Source organism: Pongo pygmaeus, chromosome 1 (genome assembly GCF_028885625.2).
Source record: "Pongo pygmaeus isolate AG05252 chromosome 1, NHGRI_mPonPyg2-v2.0_pri, whole genome shotgun sequence".
Classification (NCBI taxonomy): domain Eukaryota; kingdom Metazoa; phylum Chordata; class Mammalia; order Primates; family Hominidae; genus Pongo; species Pongo pygmaeus.
Genome location: NC_072373.2, coordinates 119,266,427 through 119,278,223, shown reverse-complemented (window position 1 = coordinate 119,278,223; position 11,797 = coordinate 119,266,427). Strand labels below are relative to the sequence as shown.

General features: G+C 49.6%; 1 protein-coding gene across 1 annotated transcript; it reads left to right on the top strand.

Moving 5' to 3' along the window:
• The first annotated feature begins 4,186 nt into the window (after positions 1-4,186).
• PROK1 (prokineticin 1) lies at positions 4,187-10,438 on the top strand. The gene is made up of 3 exons (XM_054451957.1): positions 4,187-4,372; positions 7,014-7,139; positions 9,299-10,438. The coding sequence occupies exons 1-3, from the start codon at positions 4,301-4,303 to the stop codon at positions 9,416-9,418; spliced, it is 318 nt and encodes a 105-aa protein (XP_054307932.1). The 5' UTR covers positions 4,187-4,300; the 3' UTR covers positions 9,419-10,438.
• The last annotated feature ends 1,359 nt before the right edge of the window (positions 10,439-11,797 follow it).

Sequence of the window (11,797 nt, the reverse complement as noted above, 5' to 3'; positions counted from 1 at the left end):
CTGAGTAGCTGGGATTACAGGCACACACTATCATGCCTGGCTAATTTTTGTATTTTTAGTACAGATGGGGTTTCACCATGTTGACCAGGCTGGTCTCGAACTCCTGACCTCAGGTGATCCACTTGCCTCTGCCTCCCAAAGTGCTGAGATTACAGGCGTGAACCACTGCACCCAGCCAAAGGGAGCATATTTTAACACATGTGCTCAAACATTAACACAAGATCCACCCACTCAGGCAGGAGCAAGGAGACCCCGGACATGGGCTCCCTTTCTAGCTTGCAGAACAATAACGATGATATTAAGGTAGAGTGGAAAGGGGCCTCTCAACCTCTCCCCCATGCTTGGGTGAGACTTGTTGCATGCCTGAAGGTAAACAGTCTCAGGGGACTATGCCAGGTCAGGGAATATTCCACTCCATAGTCTCACTCCATGAGAAGGTCGCCCTACATCTTGAGGGGCCCCTCAAGGTAGGCCTTGAGATTGGCTGTTGCTACACGCGCACACACACACGTCTCTATAAATGGTCCATGGTGACAATGACATCAGCCAAAGCAGAGAAATAAGGGCCAGGCTGAAGTTATGAGATGTGACCTGCACGTAGCCCTCCTACACAGACACTCAATGGCATGCTGCCCACCTGCCCTCATTCTCTCTGCAGGTGCGTAGGAGTCTGGGAAAGGCTTGCCCAGCACATCTTCTCCACTAGCTCTCTCCTCCCTCAGGGGAACCAAGTCCATTTTTAGCACTTTCACCGTTTCCCCTCCGTTTTTTACCACTCGTTCTTGACTCACCTCCCCTCCGGCTTCCCTCCATTGTCTCCCCCAGTTCCTGCTTGCTTAGTTTAGGGTTTTCCTCTCCTTTCCACTGTCCTTTTCCACACTGCATCTGTCAGCCAAAAAGTAACCCTAACCATGGCGAAAAAGAATCAAGTACTGTTGAAATCCACCTAGACATGGGAACAGGAGAGCTCTAAGGTCTAGAGGGAAATTAGACCCTAGAAGTGCGAGTTCCTGGTCCTGACACATGGAAGGAACTGAATGAATGTGTAATTGAGTTATTGAATAAAGAACAAGTACTGCTTATCCCCGGAGCTCCTCAGAGTCTCTTCTGGGATTTCCACCAAGTTGCCCTCTGTCCCTTGCCCTCCTCTAATTAAAATGGCTTTTCCTCAAGCACTAGCATTCAAGAGAAATAAAATGTTTTTAATCAATGCTATTGCTTTTGTTTTGCAACAGCATGTCTTGCTACCATTCTTCACTGCAATTGTGAGATGATTAGTTTTGTGTGTTTGGAGCAGTGGGGAGGGAGGGAGTGAGAATAGAGGAGCGAATGGGACGGGTGTTAGCCTGAGAATCACCTGATCTGACATTGTCTCTTGGAAGGCAAGCTTGTGAGGTGGGGTAGTGTGTGCAGGGCAAGCAGAGCCCACAGGACCACTTCTGTAAGGTGTTCCAAGCCCCAGCAAAGTGCTGCCTCCTCCCTAGGTAGCTTTTCTCCCAGAGCGGAAGGTCCTCCAAGGCTCGGATGGTCTCTTGGTTCTTCTATCACCAGCCCGGCCCAGTGTCACAGTGTACAGGTGGGCCTTACAGACTCATTATTTTGATTCTCACCTCCCAGGAGAATTTTATATTAAAGCATACAAGTTCATATGTTTATAGTAAAAATTGGCCATTGGTAGCAAATGCTGCTGTGTGCCGGGCATTGTGGTAAGCACTTCATATGCATCATCTCACTTAACTCTCCATCTGCAGTCAGAGGGATCTTTCAAGGTGTGAATCAGCCCAGGTGCGGTGGTGCGTGTCTATGGTCCTAGCTACTCAGGAGGCTGAGGCAGGAGCATCGCTTGAGCCCAGGAGTTCCAGGCTGCAGTGAGCTATAATCACACTCCAACCTGGGTAACAGAGCAAGACCTTGTCTCTAAAAAAAATCTAAGTGTATACCAGAGCCTGCCTCTCCCCTGCTCCAAACTCTCCAAGGGTTCCCATCACACCTGGAGTCAGGTTCCTGCCGTGTCCCACAAGGCAGGCTGGATTTGGCCTTTGGCTCCTGCTCCAACTGCATCCCCTCCCATCCCGTCCCCTGCCTCACCTCGCTCTTTGCTTCTCCTGGAACTGGCCAAAAAGCCCTGCCACAGGGTTGTTGCACTGACTTTTCCTCCAGGCTCTGTCCAGCTCACTCCTTCACTTTATCAGTCATCTGCACAAGTGCCTTCTCAGAGAGACCCTTACCACATCTAAAATATCACCACTTGTCAAGGTCTGTTGCCTTCCCTGCCTATCCCCCCACCACCTTTTTTTATTTTTTGAGACAGAGTCTCGTTTTGTTGCCCAGGCTGCAGTGCAGTGGCGCGATCTCGGCTCACTGCAACAGCTGCCTCCCAGGTTCAAGTGATTCTCTTGCCTCAGACTCCCGAGTAGCTGGGATTACAAGCATGAGCCACCACAGCTGGCTAATTTTTATATTTTTACTAGAGACAGGGTTTCATCATGTTGACCAGGCTGGTCTCGAACTCCTGACCTCAAGTGATCCGCCTGCCTCTACCTTCTAACCCAAAGTGCTGGGATTACAAGCATGAGCCACTGCGCCTGGCCTTCCTTTTTTACAGTGCTCAACACAACTGGCCATTTTATTACAAATCTGTTTATTTGTCTATTACCCGTCTCCTTGACTATAGTCAAAATTACATGAGGACAGGGTTTTGTTTTGTTCACTGCTATATTCCCAGTGCCAAGAACAGTGCCTTCAATATAGTAGGCTCTCAATAAATACAGTCAATGAATAAATAAATAGATGAATACTCACAAAATCGTATGATGTAAATGCTATTCTTATCCCATGTTATAGATAGGAAAACTGAGGCTTGGAGAGATTAGCAATATTTTCAAGGTCATGAAGCCATCGATCTGAATCAAAGCATCTGCCTCTGGGGGCTTACCTCCCAGCTCCCATGCTAGTTAATCTTCCTGTCTGCACTCATAAATGCCTATCAACGTTTCGATGTGGAAACCCTAGACCCATGTGACATTTGATGAGAAAGGTTTTGTGGATGAATCTGCTTGTGAAATACTACAAACAGCATTTCCCACTTGGTGTTTCAAACACTTATTAGCATATGAAAGGCCCTGAAAAGTTCTGCAAAAAAACAAGCCGGCTTTTGTTTCCCAAATTTTTGACTGTAGAGGTCTTTTATTTGTTTATTTGTGTATTAACATATTGCAACACATACCTTGGGAAATGTTGGCTTTTATTACTGTGGAGAGAATGCAGATCATCTGACAAAGCACTGGGAGCTCTCTCTGGGTCGTATGACACAGAGAGGGCTGGGGTCAGGGGCTTCCCTTACAGGCAGAGGGGCCATCCCCAAAGTCAACTTCCCACCAGACTAGCATCTGAGCCCACCGGGTTTATACACTCACGGATAAGGCCACTCTCATGCTCACCCCTAAAACTGGAAGGCCAGTGGTGTGGCTCTAGTACCTTTCAGCCACAGCCCATACCAGCTCGGCTCTGCAGGGTACTGAGAGAGTATGTGCCCTGTGTGTTTGCTGGCTTTCTGCCCTTGGGTCATTGTACCAAGGGACACTTGCTGGTGTTCATCCTGAGCCCATGAGAGAGCAAATCCTTATGTGTGTGTCACTTAGGAACATCAGCCCCACAAGTCTGGTCTTCTTTTCCTCACTGTCTTATGGCTCCTCACTATAATTTTAACCTTTTAGAGAAATAAGGATACCACCTCACCCTCTTCTGTCTTCTCAGCTACCTCTGTGTTGAGCCCATGGTAAATGCCTAGATAAGTCTTGGAGTGAGTGTGAGGGAAGCAATAATCCTGTATGTTGTATAGTTTGCTGCAGGGAAGGATAAATGGTGATGTTGCAAATCCCTTAATTCATTACCAGAGCCTTTCATCTGCCCCAAGTAGGATAGAAGGATACCCAGAGGCAGAAAAGAACGTTGAGTGAAATGTACATAACTGTCTGAATCACTGTGTTCTTGGGAGAGTTAGAGCAACTGTCAAAGCCCCCGAAGTATCCATTTTTATTGGTTTTGATGTTGATTTGATGTTGTTAGAGATTCAGGTCTCATCTTCGCTTCTGAGATCATCTGAGTAACATCGGTGTTGGAGAAGGGAAGAGCAGAGTTGAGGCATCCACATGCAGCCCTGGATCCTGAGTGTAAACATCTGGGAGGAGGCGGGGGATGCAGGAGAGCCTGGCCTCCCCAGCTTGCCAGGCACAAGGCTGAGCGGGAGGAAGCGAGAGGCATCCAAGCAGGCAGTGTTTTGCCTTCACCCCAAGTGACCATGAGAGGTGCCACGCGAGTCTCAATCATGCTCCTCCTAGTAACTGTGTCTGACTGTGCTGTGATCACAGGGGTAAGTCGCCTAACATTCTCTGTTCCCTGGGTTTTGGGAAGATGTCAGGGTCTGCACGGGTTGTGAGCCCAGGAACCATGTAGGAGGCTCTGTTGGCTCAACACCCTGTGAACCAAAGGGAATGGGGAGTTATGCATTAAAGGGATTGCATGCGATTTTCGGACTAGTTAGACCTCACTCTACTAAATGGGATCTGCTTTTGAGAAGCTGTGTGTGAATCAAATCCTGTTTTAAATGCGTTAGTGGAGCATTGAACATTTTGAAGTTCAGTCCTTTGGTAAAATGAAGATTCCTATTAAGTAATAAGGAATTCCTTTATAAAGTGGATTGGCAAACCTTAATTTATCTTTTGTGTGAATTTTAATTTTTACTTATGGTCTGATTCACATATTAATATTAATATTAATTTACATAGCATGTTGACTTAATTAAAGGCAGTAAGCTTAATTAAAGGTGGTAAGCTTATAAACTTCTATTGTATAAATTTAACCTCTGCTTAGAAAGGATATCTTTGAAACTCTTTCACTCTGTGTCTGCCTAGTTAGTTCTGAGAGGAATATGGGTGACACTAACATTTAGCTGAGTGTAGCCCAAAGCAAGCATCCAGATAACAAGTAGAAATCCAGTCTCAAAGCAGAGGTTCAGCATATGGGCACTGTACAATTGGTTCAAAATATTCAGATCATGCCTTTCTCTCAGAAGTTTGCTTTTACCTCAAACCACATTCAAATAGGGGCACATGATGTGTTATGGTAGCAGGACAATTCTTATTGAAGCAGAAAGCAATGCTTTACCTGAGAGCTTTCCATATAAAATCCACTGGAAGAAAAAGCGGGGGGGGAGCAGGGAAACTAACTTTTAGTTCAGCCTCCACCAGCTTTTTACATGGATAATGGAAATGTAGAGAAATACCAAAGAATTCCTGGAATTGGGTTAATTTTACCATTCACAGAAAGGACAAATTCTTTCTTTTCTCTTTTAAAGGAAAAACACTGAGTTCAAAAGAACAAATATTAAAGGCAAGTCAAATGCTTTTGAGATCCAAAACAAAAATAAAAATAATTGTGAAAGCAGAATTATACCTAATGAAGTGTTTACACTGTAGGCTGCCCTTCTGTGGGGTAGATTGAAAATCTGGGAGGGCAAGAACAATGGAGAGAAGCCCTGGCTGCTGCGCGGTGAGGGCAGGAGCAGAGTGGTTGGCCTGAATACCAGGCTTGCCTCACCACCTGTGCCAGCTCCAGCACTGGCCCAGAGTGACAGCAGGGCAGGCAGATCTGAGAGTGGCAGCAAACATTTTCACAGTGAAAAGCACAATAGAGAGCACTTTTCCCTAGGTGAGGGAAACCCAGAAAAGACAGGTGAGTGGTGAGAACAGGGCAGTAAGGGGAAGTCAGGAACCCCCAGGCTCCCCACATCCTCCATGTCCTGCTGGTGTCCCACTTCTGATTTTCAGCAGGAGCCCAGGCTCCACCACCTCTACACTCCCCTGCTCCCTGGACTGTAACTGTCCCACACCCAAGGCTTTACGATCCTTCTTCTGAGAGTGGGACAGTGATGCCCCATCTCTATGCGAGAAGAAGAGTCGACTGGGGTTTCCTTTACCCCAACCCCAAGCTTTTGCGGCCTGGCTGGGTGTGAGATGTGCCCTTGCTGGGCTGGAGACAGGCACAGCTGGGTGCCCACCACTCGTAACTCCTCTGCATGATCAGTGGAGCTGACATCCACTCTTTCCCTCTTGGGTCTGAGCAAGTAGGAGGCTTCCAGGTCCTGCCACGTCCCACACAGCAGCCTGAAGGTGCCCATAGGCTTTTAGTGGAGAAGAGTGATCCAAAACCCAGCTTTGCATTTCAGCTCAGAAAAGCCACATAGCATCTCAGAGAATGGCAAGTGTGGATGCTTCTTCAGCAGGTCCCCACCTGAGTCTGGAGCAGTTAAGAGTTCTGTCTTCCCTGGCCCTGGCTTTTATTTAACGTGTGCTCATGTGGCCTTCTTTACAAATGGCACCTTTCCCAAACCAGGCAGGGCCGCTCAGCCCCCGTTCTGCGATCTTCTCTGGGGATCATGGAAGTCAGTAGAGAAACCCTGGGAGAGGCACCTGTTCACTGGGGTGCTGGCCCCTCGGCTGAGGCTGGGCCTCTTGAGGGCCAGGATGGGGGTGCCTCCATGCGGAGGGGAGGCACTGACCACAGTGCAGAGTCAGGGCTGGAGACTCCTGGTCCAAGGCAGCTCAGCACTGACCACCCAGGAATTTGGGCCATCAGGATCCCTCCCATCTCTGAGAATTCTAATTAATTCAATTCCACCAGCATCCATTGAGCATCTACTTAGCCCTAGAAAAGCTATGCCTTCTAACCTCCAGCCTTGTCAGGAAAGGAGGACTGTCTTCCTTCTGAGTGGCCTCCAGGATCTCGGAAGTTTCCTCAGATCCAGATCCAATGCCCCCCTGAGCCCTGAGCCTCCCCATGAGGGGAGCAAGGCAATAAGGTGTGGCCCAGGGCATTCTGTTAAGCTAAGGCTAGGGGTGATACTCTCAGCCTCTTCTTGCTCCATCCTGATAAGGGCTTTTTGGATCTACCCTTCCCTTCTGCTTTCTCTTGGGTGCACTAATGGACTGTTCCCTTCTCTCTCCCTTCTACAGGCCTGTGAGCGGGATGTCCAGTGTGGGGCAGGCACCTGCTGTGCCATCAGCCTGTGGCTTCGAGGGCTGCGGATGTGCACCCCGCTGGGGCGGGAAGGCGAGGAGTGCCACCCTGGCAGCCACAAGGTACTCTGCAGACTCTGCATGGGTGCACATATGTGGGTGGGCCATGCGGGGAGCAGAGGGTGATGATGTCCTGGGGCCTTGCTCTAGCTAGGAAGACTAGAGAGGCTGGCTCCAGAGAGGCAGTCTAGGGAGGCTGTGGCTCCAGAGGACTTCACCCTCCTCTGACAGCTGATCCAGCCCTGATCCAGGCCCTGAATGTCCAAGGGGAAGCAGAAGGCTATGGAGTTGCTGTGCCCCCACCACCAACAGGCATCCACCTTATTTAGTGCCCTGCAGATAACATATTTGTACATTTATTTATACAGGGCCTGACATGATCCATCTACAAACTTCTAGCACAGGTTGGAGAACCACTGATCTTTATTTGATCCTCACTGCAACCCTGGGGAATGCTGAAGAAACTGACATACAGCAAAGTCATGTGACTTGCTCAAGGCACACAACCAGTGAGACGGAGCTGGGACTGGAACTGCAGTTTTCTGATGCCACCTCTAGTTATACCTCACTGATGTTGGGCACTGCCTCCTTGTTTTTGGGGGGCAGCCTCGGGTGGAGGGGTGCCACTGATGTCATAGGCTGTTAGACAAGCTGGGCATTCCCAGCCCCTAATTTGCTGTGTGGACTTGGGCAAATTACCTCACCTGCTCTTGGGCCACAATTATACGATGAGTGGAGCAGACTCACTACCTCTAATGTCCCTTATGGATCTGACGAATTCAGATTTGGGAAGGATCTCACATGCCCTTTGCTCTGTACGAACTTCCCTTCAGGGACACAAAAGTAGACCCACAAAATCACCTTCCACACCTGGTCAGGCCTACAGTGAGTCAAGTGAGGTGCCCACTTTAAGAAGTCACTCTCTTATGCCCTAAGTACATAGCTCCTGCCTTGCTCCCACTCCTTGTCCTCCAGCTCCCAGTCCAGAGTCCTCTGGAGCCACAGCCTCCCTGCTGCACTCCCTCTCTGGAGCCACTTTACCACACTTTACCAGTTAACTGGTGAAGCTCCCAATTCCCACAGCTTTTTCATTAAAATGCAAATGGTGGTGGTTCAATCTAGTCTAACATTGACATATTAGAAGGCAATTAGGGCGTTTCCACAGACTCTCAGGTGACTTGCTCTCCTCCCTGGGCCTTGCCCCTCTCCCTACATGTACCCCTCTGTCTGAATTAGACATTCCTGAGCACAGGCTCTCAGGCTTACCAGCTGTCTTCCACCTGGACTCAGGCATGTTTCCTGCTCTTCAGGGACTTGCCTGCACCCCGGCTTGGTTCTCATCTGGGCACAGAGCATCCTCCAGAGGTCTCTCTCCCAATCACAGCCTCTGTCCAACCTCCTGTCCCAGGATGAAGAGGGGCTAGGGAGTGGTGAACGAGGCAGGGCAATGTGGCAGTCCTTGTAACCTTGGGGAATGTGAGGTGGTTCAGCTCCAGATCCATATTCCCAATACAGACAACAGTGGTAATAAAAACTAATGCTGAGTGCTTCCTACATGCCACCCTTCACACTGGGTGCTTTTTGTTATTTTAACCTCTTTATAACCATATGTGGTAGGTGCTATTATTAACCCATTTTACAAATGATAAAGCTGAGGCACAGAGAGGCCAAATGATTTGCTGATTGTCACACAGCTGGGAAGTGGTAAACCTGGGATTTGAACCCAGGCAGTCTGACAATGGGCCCATGCTCCTAACTTCTCCCTGAGGACACCCCACTGGTTTAGCACTTCTCTGGGGTGTGAATCAGGGCAGAGATGGTGGCTGTCCTATTCACGGCTACACTTGCAGCACCCACCACGGTGTTGAGCCCATAATGGATGAGCAACAAACATTCAATCAATGGAAGTGTGTGTGCATGTGTGTGTGTGTGTGTGTGTGTGTGTGTGCAGGCATATGTGTGCTGAATCTCCAGAGCCAGGTAGCCTGGGTGCAAATCCTAGCTCCTCCACAAATTAGCTGTGTGATCTTGGCGTATTGCTTAGCCACACCATACCTCGGTTTCCTCATCTCTAATTGCTATTATTGTTGTGCTAGGTGCAGTGGAGAAGTGGGCTAGGGTGTGGAGGTGAGACATTTGCCAGCGCTGGGCTGAGCAGAGACTGCTGCCAGGAGGCCCGCCTACCTCCCTTTGGTGAAGGTGTTGCTTTCTTCTCTCCTTAGGTCCCCTTCTTTAGGAAACGCAAGCACCACACCTGTCCTTGCTTGCCCAACCTGCTGTGCTCCAGGTTCCCGGACGGCAGGTACCGCTGCTCCATGGACTTGAAGAACATCAATTTTTAGGCACTTGCCCGGTCTCAGGATACCCACCATCCTTTTCCTGAGCACAGCCTGGATTTTTATTTCTGCCATGCAACCCAGCTCCCATGACTCTCCCTGTCCCTACGCTGACTGCCCTGATCTCTCTTGCCTAGTACGCACATATGCACACAGGCAGACACACCTCCCATCATGACATGGTCCCCAGGCTGGCCTGAGGATGTCCCAGCTTGAGTCTGTGGTGTGAGAGGTGGCCAGCCTGGTTCTCTTCCCTGCTCAGGCTGCCAGAGAGGTGGTAAATGGCAGAAAGGACATTCCCCCTCCCCTCCCCAGGTGACCTGCTCTCTTTCCTGGGCCCTGCCCCCTCCCCACATGTATCCCTCAGTCTGAATTAGACATTCCTGGGCACAGGCTCTTGGGTGCATTGCTCAGAGTCCCAGGTGCTGGCCTGATCCTCAGGCCCTTTACGTGAGGTCTGTGAGGACCAATTTGTGGGTAGTTCATCTTCTCTTGATTGGTTAACTTCTTAGTTTTAGACCACAGACTCAAGATTGGCTCTTCCCAGAGGGCAGCGGACAGTCACCCCAAGGCAGGTGTAGGGAGCCCAGGGAGGTCAATCAGCCCCCTGAAGACTCTGGTCCCAGCCAGCCTATGGCTTGTGACCTGTGACCTGTGACCTTCTGCCAGAATTGTCATGCCTCTGAGGCCCCCTCTTACCACACTTTACCAGTTAACCACTGAAGCCCCCAATTCCCACAGCTTTTCCATTAAAATGCAAATGGCAGTGGTTCAATCTAATCTGATATTGACATATTAGAAGGCAATTAGGGTGTTTCCTTAAACAACTCCTTTCCAAGGATCAGCCCTGAGAGCAGGTTGGTGACTTTGAGGAGGGCAGTCCTCTGTTCAGATTGGGGTGCGAGATTGGGGTGGGAGCAAGGGACAGGGAGCAGGGCAGGGGCTGAAAGGGGCACTGATTTCAGACCAGGGAGGCAACTACACACCAACCTGCTGGCTTTAGAATAAAAGCACCAACTGAACAGAGATGTGTGGAGTGGTATTCCTGCTGTCGGTTTCAGCCAGGGCTTATGCCTCTGTGGCAACCTGGGGAGGAAGGCAAGGACCAGGTTGTGTCCAGGTTGGGGAGGGGTGTGACTGGTGTTCCTCCCCTCCCCAACCCCGCCAGGGTCTATTTTTTGGAGAGAGTGGATTTCAGGGTCTTTTTGAAGAAAGGATAAGAGGCAGCCTCGTGGGCTCTGGGCAGGGGGTGTGCTGCTCGGAAGGGTTGGGGACAGGAAGGGGCTGTGAGCTGGCATGGGCTGGAAAGATTCCATTGCTGAGATTGCTTAGCAGGGACCAGCTGCACCTCTCATTTTTGAAATTTGGTCCCATTTGTTTTAGGTCAAATATTTGACCCCACCAGGCCACTGTGTGCCTGGAGTGAAGAAATCCACATTACTGATGGAGCTGGCAAAGATGTGAGCCCTCCATCCTAACTAACCCAGAGGCTGGGAGCCTCCTCTAAATGTAGCTTCCTGGTCTTGCTGTTTCCTCTGCTCCTCAATTTTTAGTCCAGAAAAATGTAACATACAATAGGAAAGCACATCATGTTACATTCTATTTCTTAGAAGCCTCCAGGAAGACTATGGTTGCTGAGGCCTGGAGGGCTGGCTCTGTGTGTGTTCTCCATCCATCAACCCTCCCTGCTCAGGGGATGCCCAGGACAGTCTTTACTCCAGGACCCACTTAAGCCAGGCCAGGCCCCCCACTGGGTCCTTTCTTTGTTTTGTTTTGTTTTTTTTTTTGTCTCCTTTTACGGACATTGTCACCTGCTGTGGTGACTTGGGGCCTTCTTGCAGCCCATGAATCACTTTCTCCCTTGGTTTCAGGCTCAGGCCCTGGATATAAAATTCCCTTCCACGTCCAGGATTCCATTTTGACCATGGCTTGTCCTTTGACATTCATAGCTTTTCTCGAGGTACCATTGATTGCTGCCTGGTGGACTTTTGTGGGGCCCTTTCTAAATTGTGACCCTCCCTGCAAGCAGAGCCATCCTGGATGAGGCAAGGTCTTGTCTCAGAGCAGCAGAGGGCAGGCGAAGGTGGCTGCAGGCACCAGGACACCCCGTGGTGCTCACTAATATGCCAGTTGCTGCTGCGTAATCTATTAGGGTGGTGCAAAAGTAATTGCAGTTTTGCCATTAAAAGTAATGGAAAACCACAATTACTTTTGCACCAACCTACTAATTGGACCCATTTTCATATTTTCTTTTCTGTTTTTTAAGAGAGAGAGGGGGCCGGGCGTGATGGCTCCCGCCTGTAATCCCAGCACTTTGGGAGGCCGAGGCGGGTGGATCACGAGGTCAGGAGATCGAGACCATCCTGGCTAACACGGTGAAACCCC